General features: G+C 57.2%; 6 protein-coding genes across 6 annotated transcripts; 4 read left to right on the top strand and 2 right to left on the bottom strand.

Annotated features, from left to right (window-relative positions):
* Nucleotides 1-776: 776 nt before the first annotated feature.
* UV8b_04847 (uncharacterized protein) lies at nucleotides 777-1,654 on the top strand (the record flags this gene model as incomplete). The annotated part of the gene is made up of 3 exons (XM_043142345.1): nucleotides 777-860; nucleotides 1,026-1,282; nucleotides 1,408-1,654. 3 exons carry the CDS (start codon nucleotides 777-779, stop codon nucleotides 1,652-1,654), a joined length of 588 nt encoding a protein of 195 aa, XP_042998279.1.
* Nucleotides 1,655-4,175: 2,521 nt separating this feature from the next.
* Nucleotides 4,176-7,190, top strand: UV8b_04846 (uncharacterized protein; the record flags this gene model as incomplete). Its single annotated transcript, XM_043142344.1, has 7 exons — nucleotides 4,176-4,207; nucleotides 4,305-4,327; nucleotides 4,425-4,463; nucleotides 4,534-4,639; nucleotides 4,725-4,858; nucleotides 4,927-7,006; nucleotides 7,091-7,190. The coding sequence occupies 7 exons, from the start codon at nucleotides 4,176-4,178 to the stop codon at nucleotides 7,188-7,190; spliced, it is 2,514 nt and encodes an 837-aa protein (XP_042998278.1).
* A 1,187-nt stretch (nucleotides 7,191-8,377) lies between these two features.
* UV8b_04845 (uncharacterized protein) lies at nucleotides 8,378-9,199 on the bottom strand (the record flags this gene model as incomplete). Its single annotated transcript, XM_043142343.1, has 3 exons — nucleotides 8,378-8,828; nucleotides 8,895-9,078; nucleotides 9,157-9,199. The coding sequence occupies 3 exons, from the start codon at nucleotides 9,197-9,199 to the stop codon at nucleotides 8,378-8,380; spliced, it is 678 nt and encodes a 225-aa protein (XP_042998277.1).
* A 1,739-nt stretch (nucleotides 9,200-10,938) lies between these two features.
* On the top strand, nucleotides 10,939-12,771 carry UV8b_04844 (uncharacterized protein; the record flags this gene model as incomplete). The annotated part of the gene is made up of 1 exon (XM_043142342.1): nucleotides 10,939-12,771. The coding sequence occupies one exon, from the start codon at nucleotides 10,939-10,941 to the stop codon at nucleotides 12,769-12,771; it is 1,833 nt and encodes a 610-aa protein (XP_042998276.1).
* Nucleotides 12,772-13,498: 727 nt separating this feature from the next.
* Nucleotides 13,499-15,918, bottom strand: UV8b_04843 (uncharacterized protein; the record flags this gene model as incomplete). Its single annotated transcript, XM_043142341.1, has 7 exons — nucleotides 13,499-13,756; nucleotides 13,914-14,779; nucleotides 14,873-15,315; nucleotides 15,401-15,538; nucleotides 15,636-15,645; nucleotides 15,766-15,787; nucleotides 15,877-15,918. 7 exons carry the CDS (start codon nucleotides 15,916-15,918, stop codon nucleotides 13,499-13,501), a joined length of 1,779 nt encoding a protein of 592 aa, XP_042998275.1.
* A 775-nt stretch (nucleotides 15,919-16,693) lies between these two features.
* Nucleotides 16,694-20,495, top strand: UV8b_04842 (uncharacterized protein; the record flags this gene model as incomplete). The annotated part of the gene is made up of 5 exons (XM_043142340.1): nucleotides 16,694-16,737; nucleotides 16,812-17,138; nucleotides 18,864-18,904; nucleotides 18,969-19,132; nucleotides 19,293-20,495. 5 exons carry the CDS (start codon nucleotides 16,694-16,696, stop codon nucleotides 20,493-20,495), a joined length of 1,779 nt encoding a protein of 592 aa, XP_042998274.1.
* Between the last annotated feature and the right edge of the window lie 681 nt (nucleotides 20,496-21,176).

The raw sequence follows: 21,176 nt of genomic DNA, 5'->3' as shown, positions 1-21,176 counted from the left end.
CCGCTACGAAGTCTGCACCTTCGCACCTTCAAAGGGATCAAATATCAAATCTGGGATTTCAGCACGTCTGGTGGATAAACTCCGGCTCTCCCACCCTGACTCGCGACTTGTGCCTGAGCACTGCACTGAGCGCTGAGCCGCGAAAAGCTTCCGGCAAGGGTCGCCTGAGCCTCGCGACAAATTTGCGGCGAGCTTGTTTTTTTTTCCCCCCCCTCAACGTCTTGACTTTTTTTTTTTTTTTTTTTTTTTTTTTTTGTGAATAGAAGAGCAGGAACAAAAACCGCGGGAACGCAGCGCACCACTCTCTTGCGCCTCCCCGCCTGTAGCACTTGTTTGCGAGCTTTGGTGAGTCTCCCCATTTCGCCGTCATGCGTGTCCCGGATCGAGACAGAGAGCTGTTTGCTTGTTTGCCGTCGCCATGCTGTGCTGTTCTTTGCTGTGCTTTGCTGTGTTGTGCTATCGCGTGCAGCGCAAGTGCAGTGCAACCGGGGGCCCAGGTGGTGAGCAGCCGGCATGGACGTCAACTGGAATCTCATGTGGTCATTATTCCCGCCCGGCCTCCTGAGGCAACTCCTTGTTCGGCGCGTGCCACTTCTGCCCAAGGGTCAGCGTTTCAGAGCACACCTCGAGCCGCCGAGGACGCTGGCATTGACGCTTCTCCTTCAAAGCTGAGGCCTGGGCTTTCGTTCTGACTAACCTTGCTGCTCCAACCAGACTTTGCTCAATAACTACCTAGTTTCAACGGTCCGATACAGATACATCCTTGACCACACATCATGTCAGACGCAAAGCAGGCAGAGGAAATGCCCGTCGCTCAGGGTAAAGAGCAACCTGAGGCCGACATGACGGCTGCTGAAGAGGTGGGTTTTTTCTTTCTTTTCTTTTCTTTCTTTCCCACATGGCGCGCGAACCTACAGATCGACAGCCTCGCGGTCACGGAGACGAGAGGACATTGGGGGAAAATCAAATCCGGGGAAACTTGATCGTGAGCAGGTGACAGCTGACCGTGGTCCTTCCTGCACTAGGAAGAAATCACAGCCATGAAGCGCCGAGTAGCTGAAATGGAAGAGGAGGCCAAGAAACTGCGGGAAATGCAAGCCAGTTTGGAGCAGCAGTCGGCCGACCTGGCCGACGACAAGGAGTCTGTGGATGCACGCAGCATCTTTGTGGGAAATGTCGACTATTCCGCCTCACCCGAAGAGATTCAAGCCCACTTCCAGAGCTGCGGCTCGATCAACCGCGTCACCATCCTGCTAGACAAGTTCACTGGTCAGCCAAAGGGGTATGTGCGGTGGCAGTTTCCCTTCGCATCCCCCCCCCCCCCCCCCCCCACCCTTCTCTCCCTCCCAAATCACGATGCAACCTGCACAGGGGACTGCCTGTTGACTGACTTGGGGGTCTAAACAGCTACGCCTACGTTGAGTTTACGGAGCCCAGCTTAGTCGCCCAAGCCCTGGTGCTGAACGAAAGTGTCTTCAAGGGCCGCAACATCAAAGTCACCCCCAAGAGAACCAACGTCCCGGGAATGAGCCGCGGTCGCGGTCGCGGCGGCTTCCGTGGTGGCCGAGGGTTTCACGCACGCGGTGGTTTCCCCCGAGGAGGTTATCGTGGCGGTTACAGAGGCCGTGGTAGGGGAGTTCATGCGCCTTACTAGGAACAGGGAAGCGAGACCTTTCCTTGCGGCAGCACCTGAGCACCACCAGGCTCTGTGTCTTGATCTCGGTGGGGTTGAGCTTGATCTGAGGATTTATCTTCTAGGGTTCTGATTTTCTTGTCATAAGTTCTGTGCCGACGAAAAAAAAAAGGCTTTGGCATGGAACCCGGCCTTGAGGAGCATGGAAAGGATAATCGGGCCGACGCATATCCGACACTGAAGCCGTAGGAAAAGCCAAAAAGATTTTGATACCAACGATATACGCTGCCTTTTATACCCTGTCATGCGTGTGCACGACAGGCAGAATATGAAAGCTCGACAAGACGAGACGGGAGGCACTATGGCGCAGCGACAAGGCAAACAAACCAGACACGTTCAGATTTGTAAAGTACAGGCAGGAGCAAAGAGAGGAAAGGGACAAGAAGGAGAACAAGGGCCAAGAGCTCCAGGATTATCTGTTTCCTTTTTTTTTTTTTTCTCCGTCGGTTTTCTTGCTTTTCTTGTTTTCCTTTTTATTTTCTTTCTCTTTTTCCCCTTCTAGGTATGATATTGATTTGGAAGAAACGATGCGACTTGCTGGGATGGGACTACTACACTCGATAACATACACCAAAAGCAATGTCCGTTGGCCCAAGAGAGCCGGCTCCAATTCTTGACCTCGTCCACTCGTGTCCGTCGCCGGGCCATTGTGCTGGTGGTAACATGCAACGACCACTTGACCACGGTTCCTGACGGTCGGCTTATCAAATCTGGATGCCTAATGAAAGATGGAGGCTTCAAGACTACAAAGGCATAGACGATGTGTCTGTGTCGGACGCCATGTACAGGTACGGAATACCTGTTGAGCTGAAACTGACGGCAGCTACAGTACATGTATGCTATGGTGTGAGATTGATTTGTAAGCGTCGAGAGTTCCAAGTCAAGAAACTGGGTCTTGGTCTGAGCCAGCGGCCGCCCACGCCACGCCGCGCCGCGCCACAGTCGACCTCGCCATCGCCATCGCCATCGCCGTCGCCATCTGGCCGCGCCTTGTTGGGCTTATGTTGTTCAACAGACCAAATGTTTCCGCATCAGCTACATTGGCAGAAACGGGAGGATACGCTCCACGGCACGTCGACCCAGCTCCAAGACCTGGTTCAATCGTTGTAGATCCCCCCAAGCTTGGCGATTTGCCTTGAGAAATACCAGACGCAAACATGCAAAACTCAACTTGTCAAGTACGGAGCTAAAGAAGACTATGTGGGAAGCGGGCTCATGCACGAACCCACCAACCCCCCCCCACATCTTCGTAGGCAGGGGTCACGCAATCCCCAGGGCCCAGGCCCAGGCTGCCCCAGCTCTGGTTCAATGACAAGCTTTCAGCCTGCGGCTGACCCCACCGCAAGGTCCAGTCGGTATGTCAGGTCAGGTCTGGTCTTTCCCGTCTTCCGTCATCCCGAACGTAGCCTTGGGCCACAGCTTTCTTTGTATTGGCGCCCACATCCGGAACACCACTCCCAGCGAATTACCTAGAGACGACCCGCCGTATCCTGTTCTCCCTTTGTTTTTTTCTTTTTTCTTTATTTATTCATTTATTTATTTATTTATTTATTTATCATTGTATTTCCTCTCTTTTCGTTTCGAGCTCGTCCGTTGCCGTCATCGCCGCAATTCCGCCCCCCTTCAGTTCGGTTGGGTTCAGGGCTTTCGATCCCCGCCAAGAGACGCCCCCCGCCATCGAGTCCGTCACGTGCGGCTTATCGCTGGGCTGCCCGCTGACTTGCATCAAATCACGGCTGCCGTGTGCGTCTTTGCTTTGCCGGAGACATTTGCTTGCCGTCTTCTTCTAATCGGCCGTGCTGGGGTTGGTCCGGCAGGGAGGAGACCTTGTTACCTGGCGGCTGAAGTCTCCCGTCTCACCGAGTTCGGTTCGTGGGTTGCTGTCTGGCTAGTGGGACTGGCATTGGACTGGTACTGGCACTGGCACTGGCACTGGCACTGGCACTGGCACTGGCACTGGCACTGACACTGACACTGGGCACTGGGTCCCGGCACAGTGCCAGGCATTACAGGGCAAGTTCGACAAGCAACGACCGCCAAGAGAACAAAGCGGGGTGCCCACTGCCCTCAATCGCTGCTCTCGACCTGGCAAGTCCCAAGTTCTCAACCAGACTGTACCAGTACTATGCCCATCGCGGTGCATCACCCTCCTCCCTCACTCCGCTCAATATGTAGGTACCTGTAGTCTGGTAGTTGCTGCTACTGTCTGCTCTGCTCTGCTATGGTCCAGTCTGTTGCTGACCAGCTGCTCTCTGCCACACCTGCACTGCCTCCCTCCCACCAGATTGAGGGCTTGCTGCTCGCAAAGTCGTCATTAGTTCGGATTCTTTTCGTCGCCGTCATAGCCGAATCACCAAGCCGCCTGGCATCTGGCTGCGACCCTTTCTCTTTGGATCGCTTCAGCAGTTCATTCCCTTCCGACTTTCCTCTCGTTGCTTCGAACGACTTGCCTTCCCCCCATCTCGTCGGAGCGACCACAACCATGAGCGCTCGCACCGAGCCGGGCCTGCCCAGGTAAGTAACTAGGCGGACGGCCTCGCATTCAATCTGTTCTGCTTCTCGGCCCAGGGCAATCAAACTGCAACAACGTGTAAACTGACAGTTCGTGCAGCAAGCCCAACCTTCGCGTCACGAGTGCGTGATCGCCGCCCCTCATTCTTCCCCAATCCGCTGCTCCAACCAGCAGCCCGCTGTCGACGTGCCCTTGGAATACTGACGTTTTACCGACTAGTAATCGCCGCTGATGGCCTGTACAAGAGAGACGTGTTTAGTATGCCCCAAACCCGACGATGCTTTCTTTTCGTGTCTGCCTTGTCCAATGTTGGTTCTAACTTGGGCAGGATTTCCCGACCCTTTCGCCGTCGCGACCATCAATGGCGAGCAGACAAAGACCACTGCCGTCAGCAAACGAACCCTGAACCCATATTGGAACGAAAGCTTCGACTTGTACGGATGCCTCCCCTTCCTGCTGCCACTAACAGCAAAAAGACTGCACCCTTTTGCCTTGATGGACTAATGTATGGCCCAACAGTCGAGCAAATGAAGGCAGTATCCTCGCAGTACAAGTCTTTGACCAGAAAAAGTTCAAGAAGAAGGACCAAGGCTTCCTAGGCGTAATCAATATTCGGGTGGGAGATGTTATGGACCTTGGCCCCGAGTCCGATGGTAAGCTGCTGCCACCCAAACAAAAACATGGTCGACGAACAAGGCGACTGATCTTGATGGCCCCGCAGACCAGATGCTCACGAGGGACCTCAAAAAGTCGACCGACAACATCGTTGTTCATGGAAAACTCATCATCAACCTGTCATGTAACCTTGCTACTCCTGCGCGAGGCGGGCAGGCCTCTAGCAGCCGACCTGCCCTGACCGTTGCAGGTCCTTCCAGCTCGCCCGCTCTGTCGGCATTTTCAACATTGTCCGCGCCTGACGGCGGACCGAGCTCGTCAGTGTCGAACCAGAACGGCGGTTTCTCGGTTCCCCAGGTTACGTTGCTTCATCACCCTCATCCCGCCAGCTCAAGCTCCACGCCTGCCCCCACCGGCGGCGCTACCGGCTCGACTTCGTCGCGGCCAAACAGCCAGTTGAGCCCCTTTGAGGATAACCAAGGTAGACTCCCACCTGGCTGGGAGCGTCGTGAGGACAATCTGGGACGAACGTATTATGTGGACCACAACACCAGAACCACAAGCTGGAATCGCCCGACGGCAAACGGGGGCAGCACAGAAGCTCGGAACGATCGGGAGGCTGCGACTCAGGTTGAGCGACAGCGACATCAAAATCGTACACTTCCCGAGGACAGAACGGGCACGAGTTCGCCCACTCTGCAACAGCAGCAGCAACATCAGCAACAACCACCGCCTTCGTCACAAGCAAGCGGTAGCCCGACGAGTGCCAGTAGCAGCGCCCACGTCAACGCAAACGCAACGGTGATGCACACGGGAGCCACGAGCCCCGGCACCGGCGAGCTTCCCTCGGGCTGGGAGCAAAGGTGGACTCCAGAGGGGCGACCCTACTTTGTCGATCACAACACCAGAACTACAACATGGGTCGATCCTCGTCGCCAACAATACATTAGGATGTACGGTGGCCAGAACAACTCGAATGGCCAGATCCAGCAGCAACCAGTGTCCCAGCTCGGCCCACTCCCCAGCGGCTGGGAGATGCGGCTGACGCACACGGCCCGTGTGTATTTTGTCGACCACAACACCAAAACGACGACTTGGGACGACCCTCGCTTGCCATCCTCGCTGGACCAAAACGTTCCTCAGTACAAGCGAGACTTTCGACGCAAGCTCATATACTTCCGATCCCAGCCAGCAATGCGTATCCTCAGCGGTCAATGCCACATCAAAGTACGGCGCGAGCACATTTTCGAGGACTCGTTTGCCGAAATTACCCGTCAGTCTGCCACCGACTTGAAGAAGCGACTCATGATCAAGTTTGATGGAGAGGACGGGTTGGATTATGGCGGCCTGTCTCGGGAGTTCTTCTTCCTCTTGTCGCACGAGATGTTTAACCCTTTCTACTGTCTCTTCGAGTACTCTGCGCACGACAACTACACCCTCCAGATCAACCCCCACTCGGGCATCAACCCGGAGCACTTGAACTACTTTAAATTCATCGGACGAGTTGTCGGTCTGGCCATCTTCCATCGACGGTTCTTGGATGCTTTCTTCATCGGAGCCTTGTACAAGATGGTTTTGGGAAAGGCGGTTGCCCTTGCCGACATGGAGGGCGTTGATGCCGATTTCCACCGATCTCTGCAGTGGATGCTGGACAACGACATCTCTGGCGGCATCCTGGAGCAGACGTTTAGCACTGAAGACGAGCGATTCGGAGTCATGACGACGGAAGATCTCATACCCAACGGTCGCAACATCGAGGTCACCAACGAGAACAAGAAGGAGTATGTCGATCTCATGGTGAAGTGGCGCATCGAGAAACGCATCGCGGAGCAGTTTCAGGCTTTCAAGGAGGGCTTTCACGAGCTGATTCCCCAAGACCTCATCAACGTGTTTGACGAGCGAGAGCTGGAGCTGCTCATCGGAGGCATCGCCGAGATTGACGTGGACGATTGGAAGAAACACACGGATTACAGAGGCTACACCGAGTCGGATGAGGTCATCCAGAACTTTTGGCAGACTGTTCGCTCATGGGACGGCGAGCAAAAGTCGAGACTATTGCAGTTTACGACGGGAACGTCTCGGATCCCGGTCAACGGGTTCAAGGACCTACAGGGCAGCGACGGCCCAAGACGCTTTACGATTGAGAAGACCGGCGAGCTCACCAACCTGCCCAAGGCACACACCTGGTACGTACTGTCGCTCGTTTTACTTTTTCTTCTTCTTCTTCTTCTTCTTCTTCTTCTTCTTTTTCTTTTGCTAACTGCTCTCAGCTTCAATCGTATCGATTTGCCCCCGTACAAGACTTTGGAAACGCTGCAGCAGAAGCTCACAATAGCCGTGGAAGAGACAATGGGCTTTGGCCAAGAGTAGGGTTGGATCCTTTTGCATAATCGAAAAAAAAGAATGTCATGATAGCGATATTTGTCCTGTTTCAAACCCTGTTGCATTCACACAAGACCTGTGCTGTCTGTTTACGTCGTCTGCTCCCGACGTCCGCCTCTCTCTGGCCTTGCTAAGCATTTATTCTTTTTTATACTTGGGTAACAATGTTCGGTTTCATCATTTAATCTCGCATGTGTCCTGTTTCGCATACAATATACATATACCTATATATATATATAGGTATATATTTTCAAGGAAACAAAAGACCAATCGAACAGGTAGTTTCCGTGCTGGCGGGACATGTGTCAGCAAGGCCGCAGGTCGGCTCACCATGACCGTGCGTGTGTATCGGGGTCAGCGACCAGCGCCGAATCCGACAGGAGGGCAACGAATGCGCAGGACAAACGGGAAAGGAGGCTCAGCTCACATGGTCCAGGCCTGCGGGGGACTCGTACCGTCAATGGGGCAAAGATCCGGGAAGGCGGCGGCCCGGAGGGTGGTGCAGGAGGGGGGATGGGTGGCCCGGCGGGGAGAGGGGACGGGTCGTGAGGGAAGGCGGCGGGCGGGCTTGGAGGGCTGTTGTTTTGGCTGTGGTGCTGGATGAGGTGTTTGAATGGCATAGCTGGATGGATGATGTCATTGCTGGTGAGGATTTTTTCTGAATAGAAGTATTCAAATGACATGCCTGAGACGGATGGTTGACGCTGGTGAACACTGATGCTGGATGAGATGTTGGAATGGCATAGCTGGATGGATAATCGGTTGGCATTGCGGGTCAACATTGATGCTGGATACGAGCATCTGAACCAGCACGGCGACAAGGTGAATTTGACACCATGGAACACGAAAGACCGGCTCACACCCACGTGCAGCCATGAGGGCGACGCTTGGTTCCGGCATGTACGGCTCCGGTTTGATTGATTGCAGTCAATGTGCCCCAGCCTATACATGAAGTGGAAGGGAAGGGACAAAGAAAAATTGGCCACCTGTAAACGAGTTCAGATGTGACATTCTCGCGGGCACTCTTGCTCAGACCCGGCTCGATGTACTCCGTACATCCGCCCTTCTTGTCTCTACGACGCCCAGCCGCTCCAAGCCCCATTCATCGTACCCTTTGCCCCATCAGCTTTGCCACACCCGGCGAGCTTGGCCTCTTCTTTTCAGCATGTCCTTGTCTACCGTCTGTACCACATGCGAGTAATCTTGGTGTTTCGCATCTTCCTCTGCAGCTGAAAGATTCCATACATGAGCGCCTCGCTGGTGGGCGGGCAGCCGGGGACGTAAATGTCGACGGGGACGATGCGGTCGCAGCCCCGGACGACGCTGTAGCTGTAGTGGTAGTAGCCGCCGCCGTTGGCGCAGCTGCCCATGGAGATGACCCACCGCGGGTCGGGCATCTGGTCGTAGACCTGGCGGAGAGCGGGAGCCATCTTGTTGGTCAGGGTGCCGGCGACAATCATGACGTCGGACTGGCGGGGGGAGGCTCGGAAGATGATTCCCAGGCGGTCCTGGTCGTACCGCGGCGTGGAGAGGTGCATCATCTCGACGGCGCAGCAGGCCAGGCCGAACGTCATGGGCCAGAGGGAGGATTGGCGGGCCCAGTTGGCGATGATGTCGAGGGAGGTCCTGCCAAGGAGAGGCGTTAGAAAAGCGACGGGAGGCTAACCGGAGGGCTAGGCAAGGGGGACATACAGCGCGTATTGGACCACGCCCTTGGTGCCCTCTTCGCTGGGGAGGGGGACTTCCTTCCTGGCCGGGGAGAGGGACGATCCGGCGCCGTGGGGGGTCAGGGACGACGACGCGTGGCGGGAGGTGATCTGGAGGGCGGGCAGGGCGGCTGCGGCGCGGAAGGGAACCAGGGCGGCTGCGGGCTTGGCTGGAGCGCGGACGGAAGCAAAAAGGTTAGCAGAACTGAAGCGGGAGGCTTTAAGAGCCGAGGCAAGAGGCACCTCACCTCGCAAGGCCGTTGAGGCGGCGGATCGCGACGACGAGAGCATCTCGACAATCTGTGGACGACGTGGGGGGGGGGGGAAGCGCTCTGGACTCTTGCGCGTAGCCCGCTGTAAGGGGGGGGGCGGGAGTATAAATGACACAGAGGCAGCAGGTGAGTGAGTAGTGGTTGTTCTCCTCGGTGCTATGCGTTGTCGGACGTTGGTCAAAACTCGCGGTTGAGGAAAAGCCCCATGGATTTGCCTCCATGGTAATTGGCTGCGCGGTGATTGGCTCGCGGCGCCTCTGGGAGGCGAGGCGACGTTTAGCCGGGGAAGAGCCCGACGGCGACCTAGCTACCCTGTAGGAGGCTGGGCGGACGCTCACAAGAGGCATTGCTTCCAAGCTGACGTTTATTGTGCCGCGAGCCGCTCTCGTCTGCGGCGTGTGGGCGGGGTTGCAGAAATCGGGACTGGAACCAGATGGGCATTTGAAGGCCGGTCAGATAAGGACCTCGGAAAGAGGGACTGCGCCGGGTTGCACCGCAGGGTAAACGAGGCAGGCAAGAGCAGAGCAATCTCATGGCTGGGATTGGTTTGCCGCGCAACACTGCAAGCCAGCCAACAACGCCAACAACGCCAACAACGCCAACAACGCCAACAACGCCAACAACGGCCCTTGGGTTGTAAGCTGGGATTACGGGGATTACATAAGCCGAGCCCGGGCCATCAGCTCCTGGGCCGGGGATGCCTGCAAATCTCCGACCACGCATGCGTCAGTGAAGAACGCGGGTGGGGGCTCCCTCCCGCCCCACCTGCTGCTTGCCGTGGCAGGCACGGCGGACGCCACTGCCATTGTCGAAGAAAAAAAAAAAAAAGTCGGCCAAGGCAAAGGACACAAGAGGGGACGACGCACCGCGTTGGCATGCTTCATGCTGGCCTGCTTCACGCTGGCATGCTTCTCGCTGCTGGGCGGTGCTGCTCCACGAATCAAGCCGTGCCCAGCACAGCCTACTGACACTCGGCCGCTGCCTCGATGCAACCCTGCTCCCAAAGTCTCGATAACACAAACGTCGTTCATTCATTCATGGCCGGGCAGTTCCCGTTTAAGCTAGTGGGCATGCAGCTGACAAAGGGGGAGGGGGCCAAGTCCCCCCCCCGACCGTGTGAGACTCCTGCAGCCAAAAGGGAGGAGCGAAGCAGGGCTGCCGCACCTCCAATCAACCCAGGACTGCACAATGACGGCCATTTCTGGGTTATAACCTGCGAGTCCATGGACCATGACCAAGGAAGGGAGAAGGGGGGGGGGGGGGAAACCGACGACCACGTGGGGCTGGTGGTCGTCTTGTCGAGGCAAGTCGCTGGCAGTCGCTGGCAATGGCCGGCATTGTCACGATGAAAAGCACACGAGTCTGCTGGGGCGACGAGCAAAACGAGTGCAAAACACTCAACCACATCCCCGTTGACCGGGGCTTTTTGACGCAACCGGGTCCCGCTTTGGTCTGTCAGACTAGCTTCCTTTGCCCTTGTTTCCCGAGGGCCTGCTCTTCAAGCCCTTCCTGGTCTCGACTCGATTCGACTCTTGGCTCGTAACGTCGCTAAAAAAAAAAAGAAAAAAAAAAGAGGAAAAAAAACGAAAAAAAGGAAGAGAAGCTCGACCACAACTAGCAGTTTGCCAGAGGTGGCAGCAAGCTTGCAACTCGGCCTGCTCCCAATGTACTGACGTGTGCTCATCCCACACCACCACGTCGCTCCCCGTCGTCCCCGTCGTCCCCGTCGTCCCCGTCGTCTCGTCATCCTCCTTGGCCATGTCCACGCCCGGCCTGGCTTGGAACCCGCTGCAGTGGCCGTCGCGGCTGACCCTGCGCTATGCCGCCATCATCTTTGCCTCGCTGTTCCTCCTGGCCAACTATGCGCTGTGGAACGACTCCCGCTTTTGGGATCGCCGAACCGCCCGCAAGACGCTCCAGCAAGCCGCCGGCACGCTGAAGCACCCCGTCCGGAAGCTGATGCTCGACGCCAAAGCCCACCACGACGATCTCGTGGCCAGACAGAGCCACCACCTCGCGTCGGCTGCGGCCCGCTACCGAGAGCGGCGAGGCCGGCACCCTCCCCCCGGCTTCGATCGCTGGTTCGAGGCCGCCCAAAATTGCAGCGCCGTCGTCGTCGAGGACTTCTTTGACAGGATCTACAAGGACCTGGCCCCGTTCTGGGCCCTGGATCCCGCCGAAACCAGCAGGCGCGCCAACGCCTGGCACCACGTCGTCAGGGTCCGCAACGGCACCGCCCGCGGGGACGGCGACACCACCGACCGCGTGCCCTGGCTGCAGCTCTGGACCGACCTGGTGGCCGAGGTCGCCGGCTTCCTGCCCGACGTCGACATGCCCATCAACTACATGGACGAGCCGAGGCTGCTGGTGCCCCACGAATCCGTCGCCAAGCTGGTCGACAAGGCGGCCACCGAGAGAACCATGGTCCACGTCGAGGAGGCCACGACGAGATACACGGACCGCGCGGACGTGGATGCCGCCAAGGCGGATCCCTACGACCCAAAGTGGTACGGGCCGAGCGAGCAGTACTGGAACCTGTTCGTCAAGACCTGCGGCCCGGACACGCCGGCCCGCGACGTCGAGCAGGTGCAGGACATGTCGGGCCCGGCCGAGTTCCCTCGAGACTACCGGCCAAAGTACGCGCTCAACGGCTACGTGCAGAACAGCACGGCCGCCGCGGATCCCTGCTGGCAGCCGCACCTGCGCCAGCTCCACGGCTCCTTCATCGAGCCCATCAGCCTGTCGTCGACCGAGGAGCTCATCCCCCTCTTTGGCGGCTCCAAGCTGCTCGCCAACAACGAGATCCTCATCCCCGGCGCCATGTACCTCGACCGGGGCGACTTCTACTCGGGCGGCGAGTCGCACGGCCCGTCGTGGGAGCGCAAGAAGGACGCCGTCGTCTGGCGCGGCGAGGGCTCCGGAGGCCGCGCCAAGGCGCACAACTGGCACCACTTCCAGCGCCAGCGGCTCGTCCACATGCTCAACGGCACCGTCGTCGCCGACGCCGAGCGGACCGGCGTGCGCGCCAAGACGTTCCCGCTCCCCTCGGCCGACCTGTATCCCAGCCCGCGCCTGCACAACGGCAACCTGGGCCCCTGGATCCGCCGGTTTGCCGACGCCGCCTTTGTCCGCCTCTGCCCCCCCGACGAGTGCCCCTTTTACTTCGACACCTTTGCCGTGCGGGAGCACCTGCCCATGGAGAAGCAGTACGAGTACAAGTTCCTCCCGGACGTCGACGGCAACTCCTTCTCCGCCCGGTTCCGCGGCTTCCTCCGCTCGACCAGCCTGCCGCTCAAGGCCACCATATACGCCGAGTGGCACGACGACCGCCTCGCCCCCTGGGTGCACTTTGTGCCCCTGGACAACACCCTGCAGGACCTGTACCCCCTGCTCGACTACTTTTCCGACCGCGGGGGTCCGGGTGACGCGGCGGCCCGCCTCATCGCCGAACAGGGCCGGGAGTGGGCCGAGAGGGTCCTGCGCCGGGAGGACATGCGCCTCTACGTATGGCGCTTGCTGCTCGAGTGGGCTAGAGTCTGCGACGGCAACAGACACACGCTGGCCTATGTCGACGATTTGAAGAGGGCGTGAGTGAGGATGGATGCGAGCAGCGGTGGTGTTTGGTCGGCTTGATTGATTTAGCGTCTGTCTTGTCTTTTTTTTTTTCCTTCTTTTTTTTGCCGTTTCTGTCTCTTCTTCTTCTTTTTTTTCTCCCTTTTGTTTTCTCTTCTGACTTTTGTTCTTCTCTTTGTTTCTCCCTTTTGTTTTCTCTTCTGACTTTACTTCTTCTTTTTTTTTCTCCCTTCTGTTTTCTCTTCTGACTTTTCTTCTTCCTTTTCCCTTCTTCTTCTTTTTTTCCCTCTTCTTGAATCTCCTGCATTTATACCAGCGAATTCGCATCCGTCCCCTGATTCTGCCCTAGAAGCAGAACAGCTGGAGCATTTTTTTCTTTTTCGCATCACAACAGGACAAGACTTGGCGTTGTCTCGCGCGGGCGGTGTCTCCGTCTTCCCGCCCCCCATCTTTGTATATATATATATACATCTTGTTGGTTTTTCTCCCTTGGAAAGCGGAAAAGGACCTTGGACAGCTCATGCTTTGTTGGAACGGCGCATGGCGGATGGAGTACCGAGTTCTGGCTTGCAGGGAGGCACACATTGTCTATTTACGCCATTATCCCCGGACAAGATGCCTCCGAACGGACGGTCCGAGACGGCCGCGTCATGCTGTATACCTAAAAAAAAAAAAAAAAGAAAAAAAAAGTCGAGGTAAACGTAAACGCTTGTCCCGCTGCCGTTCCATGCCCCACCCCCCGCCCTCACAGCTGCAGATTCGAAAGCAGCGGCTTACTAGGCCCGCCCTTGAGGTGGGCCGCGGACCCCTTGTACAGGCTCTGCCAGATGAAGGCCTCGCTGAGGAGCAGCTCGACGTCCTTTTCGGTCCAGGCCTTGGTGGGCAGGCTCTGGAGGAACATCATGATTTCTTGAAAGTCCATCTTGACCAGCTTGTCGGACCACTTGACGAGCAGGGCGGCGCAGACGTAGAGGTGGAATTCGGAGAAGCCTTGCTCTTCGGCCTGTCTGCGGGTTAGAAGGGAAAGGAAAGAAAGGGGAAAAAAAAAAAGTTGGAACGGAAGCCCAACAAAAAAAAAAAAAAGAAAAAAAAAGAAAAGGTAAAAAAAAAGAATAGAGTGCTCGCGGAATAAGGGACAGAGGATCGCTGCGGCAACATACAAGATAGGTGTCCCACATGCGGATTATGTTCTTGACGTTCATCTCGCGCATCAAGAGGCAGTTCATCCACCGGAAACTAAACTGGATAAACTCGACGCCTTGCTGCTCGAGATGCTTGGACAGGGCGGAGTCGATGCGCGCGGTCAGGCCGCGCAGGGCGCCGACCTGGCGCTGGATGCCCGGCTGCGCGACTATGTAGTGGTCCTGGATGCCGTCGAGCAGCTTGGTCAGGCACCAGAACGAGTCCGCCTCGACCGCGTCGAGCACCGACTTGGGCAGCTGCCCGGGGTCCATGCCCGCCTCGACGTTCGGGTCGGCAATGTACAGGCCCAGGAAGACCTGGAAAAAGGGCGTCACCAGGTCGTTGATGCCCTGGACGTAGCCGCTGGCGGGATGGCGCACCGCCCACACGTAGAGGATCCGCTCCAGGCACCTCTGCGTCACCTCGTAGCTGTAGAGCTCGATGTGGGGGTTCGTGCGGGGAATGTCTATGCTGATCTGGTGCCACACGGCTTCGTCCAGCCCTCGTGCTCGTCCGGGCGACGCGGCGTTGAGGCCGGCCCGCTCGAAGGCTTGCCGCACGCCGTCCGTGTACTCTTTGCGTTTGCGCTCCAGCGTCGCCGCTCTCCTCTCGCTGTTGATGGGCAGGTAGCTGAGCAGGAGCTGCCACGTCATGGCGCGGACCTCGCCGGGGACGCCCGACCAGGCCAGAGCCCGCAATTCTGCCAGCGGGATGGACGAGGCCTGGAGCAGCTTCTTGAACTTGTTGATTCTTGTTATTCGAGAATTGATGACGTCCGCTTCCTTGGACGTCGCGTCGCCTGGGATGGATGGGTAGTTGATAAGGTGCAAGGCGTTTGCGGGATCTGTCAGATGACGATTAGCTAGCTATGCATGTAACGAGAAAAGAGAGAAATCAACAACCACGCATGACGGACGGCCCGGACCCCCTCCCGTACCTTGGAGAATATCTTTGTACTGCGGCCGGAGGATCTTGCCCTCGCTCTTGCTTGGCGTTGGATATGATAATGATGGTCTTTCGATGGCAATGTCGGCACTGTTTGAAGGTCGCCTCCCCCCCATGGCGAATGAGCCTCCCAGAGCTGGCGACAATGTCCCGGCATTGGCCTTATTCTGCGACGCCATCTTGTTTGCCCTTCTCTTCATGTTGGACAGGCTCGGCAGCCCAAACTCGTCACCGTCTTCATCGTCGTAACCAAGCATGTCATCTTCGTCAGCTTTCCAGTCGTCGTTGGTGTTGGAAAGGAAATTCATGTAGGTCTTGAACGGAGGGGAGTTTGTGCCGCCCGTAGATGCCCGCGGGGGAGGGGTAGCCTCGCTGTTTCGAGCTTTGATAGAATTCGTCGACGGGGGTGTTTGCGGTCGGTTTCCAGAGAGGCTCCTGGTTGGTTGTGAGAGGTGGGGTTTAGCCTTGCGAATGATAAACAAAAGGGCCGCGGCTGTCGAAGCGTGGCTCGGATACATACAAGGAGTCCAGCTTGAGCATATCGGCATGGGAGTAGGCAGCGCCCACAACCAAGTTGGAGTCGCGGTTCGCAGGCGTCGTCACGCTTCTTCTAGAAGCTGGCTCTCTGACCGGCAGTCTCCAGAAGGGCGAGGCAGATCTATGATTATCACCGATGAGCTTCTAAGAGAATGGAGCCGTTTTTTGGGAGCCAAAGTTGCAAGGGGCGTTTCGTTCGAGGTGAAGATGCGACATACTCGGAGCGATCTGGATGCAGAACGAGAGAGTCAATACCAGAGGTGTTTGAAAGGATGTTGACCGAGATTCTCTTTTGATTTTGGAAGTAGACCGTTCATTGATAGAGGAATTGCGCGCTGGATTGCTTACCGACTTGTACCATTTCTTGAGGCTATACGGTTCGGGTTTGGCTGTCAGCAACAGCAAACATGCAATCCAGTCCAGCATCGGCCAGCCTCGGGCACGACATTGACGACTTACTGAGGCTGTGGGCTTCTCGCCGCCACCAGGTGACGACCACATGATCACGTCTGGTCGTTGGAAAAGCCGAGATCAAGCCTCATAGTGCAAGGATTGCGCTGGGTGGTGAGGGGGGTGAGGGGGGTGAGGGGGGTGAGGGGGGGACGAGGGCGTGTATGCGCGAGGTTCTTGAGGGTTTGAGGAGAAATGACGGATGGATGGGAAGCTGGACGCTGGATGCTGCTCAGCGCGGTCTGGTCTGGTCTGGTCTGCCTGGTTGGATGTGCCAGGCGTATGTGCCAGGCCAGGCGTATGTGCCAGGCGGATATGCCCAGCCGTACCGTTGGGGGTATGGTCAACTGTAGGTACCTAATGTACCAGGCAGTACATGCATGTCCGCTGGCCAGGTCGCTGGCCAGGTCGCTGGCGCCTCCTCTCGCCTCTGGCATCTGGCACGGGCGTTTCGGCAGAGTTGCCCGCTGCAGCTGCCGGGATGGCCCCATTCATCAATCAATCAATCACCTTGCCTTGCCGCCTTAGTAAGCCAAGCAAAGCTACATTCAGTCTGGTTCCGTCTGGTTACTTCAGTTGTTCACCACGTCCATTTCTCCTTGGCCAAGCTTGGTTTTTGCAACCCCATCCTGTCGAACGGCTCACTGCGTCGTCGCCCAGTGTCACGCAGTCCATCAAAAAAATCCACATCACAACTGTCCCTTGGCGCTTGACAACTCCGCTGAGCGCTTTACTGATTTGATTTTTGGTCGAGACCGGAGCTGAAGTCGTGCAAGCTGTCGCAGCTTGTCCGGCTCCTTCGTCCCCGTCCCCCGTCACTCGAAAAATGACGGAACCCGAGAATTTTGAAGATGATCTCTTTGCTGATCTGTATGAGAGCGGAACACCTTCCCCCCTCCTGCTTCAACTGAATTCAATTGCCTAATTCATTGCCGCCGCTCCAGCTACGATGATAACGATGCGCCGAATCCGGCCCCCCCTGTTGCAGCTGCACCACCTGCGCTTGAACCTCCCAAAGCTGAGGCACAGAGTGTAGTGGATCAACGGGGCAGCCACATGCAACAGGACGAGAGTATGAACGAGAGTATGAACCAAAACGGAAACAACGACGAAGAAGACGACGACGAAGTCGATTTCAACCTGGGTGGTGGCGGCAGCGATACTGCTGCTGCTGCTGCTGCTGCTGCTGCTGCTCACGCGCCGTCCCACGAGATGGACGTATCCACTCCTCCTTACGGAACTGTACACAGGGCGAGTGCCAAGGATGACGGGTAAGTTTTGACAAGATGCGTTTTGGCGAATGCGACGACACATTTCCCCTTGCCCTCTTTCATGAAAGAAGAAGCCGTTGGATTTTTTTTTTCTCTTTCTCGCCATGAAAATGCCTCTTGAACATCTTGGCCCTGGTCAATGGCTTTTCGGTGTCTACCGTCCAAACGGGACTTGCCTACGAAGCAGGCGGAGGGGCAGTCTTCACACGTTGGCAGGTGTCTGAAGGGCTTCGCTTCGTTCGGAAGGGGGGATTCTTATGGACGATGGAAGGCGCGCCCGGCTCAGCTGGGTCAGCAGACGTGTCGAGAGGCATACATCATTGCATGACAAGGAGAATTGGCGTCAACTCTAGTTTCGGGAGTAGTTGTGCGGTGCCGCGTATGCGGGGAGCACTTGTGCTTTTGGATGCCAACACGTTGAGCCGGGCTGGAGACAAGTAAACTACTGCAAAGCAAAGAGCACATGGGACAGACAGAGTGGATCGCACCTACAGAAATCACTGGGAGTTATACGTTTCATGGCCTGCTGGACTATCGTCTCGAGCCAGACAAAAACCCCCGGCCGACTCTAGACCACGTCCGTCTTTTGGATGGCGCCCAGCAAAACAGGAAACGGGAAGCCCTCGAGGCCGCGCATGCGAGTTTTCGTGCCAAGCGCAGCGTCTTTTTGGCTGCGGCGGCGGGATTCAAGGCGACTAGCGCTCAAAGTTATGGTATAACTAGCATGAGACAGTCAGTATGAGTCAGACAGTTTACAGTTGCAGAACAGTACAGTACAGCACAGTACAGTGCAGTTTCACATCAGATCAAGATCCAGACAGACAGCCAGCACGATGAGCCCAGGCACGCGGGAAGCAAGAGGGCAGAGCGGAAGCAGAAAGCGGAAGCAGAAAGCGGAAGCAGAATGGAAAGGGGAAGAAGCAAAGAGCAGACAGAGAAGAAGGAGACGGACCAAATCGACCTCAGAGGAGTAAAAGGAAAGGGAAAAAAGAAAAAAAAAAAAAGACACACTGCAAAAGACAGACTGCATTTGCTAGCTTCCCGTGGCTTTCGTCGTCGTCGTGCCTGGGCTTGCATGTTGTGGATGGCCAAAATCCAAAACATCATCACCAACAAAACTCTCAAAAAACTTCTGCAATGAAATCCCGCCGGGTCCACAGCATCCCCTCACGACTGCCCTTGCGGCGTCTCCTACGGGGCCAAGCCTGATGGATAGAGACAAAAGAAGAAAAGAAGGGACACAGTCGACCAGGTTGAAGATGACCCAAGATTACCCACCGCGTGGAATGTTCCTGTCACGGACGGACGGCTAGAGATGACGAGGACCACAATGGACACAACGGCCACCTCGTCGCTACACCGTTTCCGCATGGTCCGCGTGCGAACCGACTGCTTGACATGGCCAGGAAGCTGCCGCGTCCTTGCTGTCCTGCGCTGCGTCGACCACCTCGGGTCGATGACTGATGATTCCTGAAGCTCTTTGTAACTCCCTCTTTCGACCAGCGAACGGGCTTGTCTGCCTGCTGCCACCACCCAGTCATCCCCCCCCCCCTTTCCCCCATCCAGTTGGATGGAGCAGTCGGATGGACAGCATGATCTTCTTTCCCTTGTTTTTTATTCTCTTCTTCTTCTTCTTCTTAAAGCATCTCATTCGCCCGGACATGTGCCACAGACACAAGCTTTGAACAACTGACTGACTGACTGACTCTCTCTTCGCGGCGGCAGGAAAATGTTCATCGGCGGATTGAACTGGGAAACGACCGATCGTAAGTCTACGATGGATCCGGACACAGACCCCTTCCTTTTCATCGATGGCTGACCTGCCGGCAGAATCACTGCGGGAGTATTTCGAGCAATTTGGCGAGGTCGTCGAGTGCACCGTGATGCGTGATGGCAGCACCGGTCGGTCGCGTGGCTTTGGCTTCCTGACATTCAAGGATGCCAAGACGGTCAACATTGTCATGGTGAAGGAGCATTTCCTGGATGGAAAGATTGTGAGTTTTTATTTTTATCTTTGTTTTTATTTTTATTTTTATTTTTATTTTTATTTTTCCTTTTTCTCCCTTTTTCTTGTAACTCGACTCAATGGGGACGGAAAGCAAGCAAAGCAACTCTTCCTCAGGGAGCCCCGCGGCTGACAAGGAAGCGGACCAGATCGACCCCAAGCGAGCCATCCCCCGGGATGAGCAGGAGAAGACGAGCAAGATCTTTGTCGGCGGCGTCAGCCAGGAGACGACGGACCAAGAGTTCCGGGACTACTTTGCGCAGTTTGGGCGGGTGGTGGACGCCACGCTCATGATGGACAAGGACACGGGGCGGCCGCGGGGGTTCGGCTTCGTCACGTTTGAGAGCGAGGCCGGCGTCGAGGCCTGCATCGACGTGCCGCTCGAGATCCACGGCAAGCCGGTCGAGGTGAAGAGGGCGCAGCCGCGAGGCAACCTGCGCGAGGAGGAGGAGGCCGCCAAGCGCACCAAGTTCAAGAAGGACGACCAGCCGGGCCAGGGGGGCGCCGCGGGCCAGCAGCAGGGCGGCGGCGGCGGCGGCGGCGGCGGAGGCGGCGGAAGCGGCATGACGCCCCAGCTCATGGCGCAGTACTTTCAGCGGATGCAGCAGTACTTTGCCATGATGCAGTCGCAGATGGCCATGAACCGCACCATGAACATGAACCCGGCCGCGTGGCAGCAGATGGCGCAGATGCAGCAGATGCAGCAGCAGATGATGGGCCGCGGGGGCGGCGGCGGCGGCAACATGATGGGCAGCATGAATCCGCAGATGATGCAGCAGATGCAGCAGATGCAGCAGCAGATGCAACAGCAAATGATGCAGCAGGCACAGCAACAGCAGCAGGCACAACAGCATCAGCACCAGCAGGCACAACAACAACAACAGCAGCAGCAGCAGCAGCAGCAGCAGCAGCAGCAGCAGCAGCAGCAGCAGCAGCAGCAGCTTCAGCAACAGCAGCAGCTCCAGCAGCAGCAGCAGCTCCAACAACATCAACAGCTCCAACACCACCCTCACCACCCGCACCAGCAACCCGACCAGTCCGCCTTCCAGTTCAGCCAGCCCCCGCCGGCCGGCCCCTCCGCCGGCACCCGGCGCGGCGCCCGCGGCGGCTACATCGCCCCCGGCCGCGGCGGCGCCGGCGCCCCAACCTCCTGGGAAGGCATGTACGACGACGTCCCGCAGCCCTCGGACGCAGCGGGGGGCTTCCGCCGCGGCGCGCAGGGCTCGCCCGACCCGCAGCACGCCCCGCCGGCCAACGCGCCCACGGGGCCCAAGAACGCCGGCCGCCCGGGCGCCAACTATCGCGGCGGCGGGCGCGGCGGCAACCGCGGCTACCACCCGTACGCGCGGTGACCGGAGGCGGAGGGGGGCAAGCAAGGCTCGTTTTGCGGATTTTTCGCTGCTTTTTTCGCTGGTTTTTGCTGCGTTTTTTTTTCTTTCTTTCTTTCTTTCTTAGTTTCCTCGCCGGGCAATGTGTATCACTACAGTTATGGGAACGGGAACGGGAACGGGAACGGGAACGGGAATGGGAATGGGAATGGGAATAGGCATGGGCAACGGGCTGTCGGGTAAAGTATCTGCGAGGGTCTAATGCAACGTCAGTCAGGCCTGTGGCGACCCGTGGTGTGTCCTTGGTGTCTTGGTGTCTTGGTGTCGTCGTCTGGTCTCTGTTGCTTTGCCGTCAACTCCTTTACTCAGCTGGTCCTTGCCGCCAACTCCCTTGCTCCTCTGGCCCCTGGTCCATCCGCCGTCTCCCCGACAGCCCTCGCGCCAGCATCGCGTCCCCAAGCAAACCCGCCACCAACGGCTGTGGAAACACCAGAAACTAGGTCGGCTGGCGTCCAGCCAAGGCGGGCGGGCAGGCGGGCATGCGGGCATGCTGAGCACCATGGCACCAAACACATTGGACTGGACCGACATCCATCCAGCCAAGGCCGGCACGCTACAAGCATGTTGAAGCATGAAAAAAACCAAAAGTAGACTGGACTGCCGCCCATCTAAAGCCGGCATGTGACACGACTCCAGGACTAGGTC

Source organism: Ustilaginoidea virens, chromosome 4, assembly GCF_000687475.1.
Source record: "Ustilaginoidea virens chromosome 4, complete sequence".
In the NCBI taxonomy this organism is placed as follows: Eukaryota; Fungi; Ascomycota; class Sordariomycetes; order Hypocreales; family Clavicipitaceae; genus Ustilaginoidea; species Ustilaginoidea virens.
Note: the sequence above shows the minus strand (reverse complement) of the source record. Positions and strands in the feature narration are given on the sequence as shown.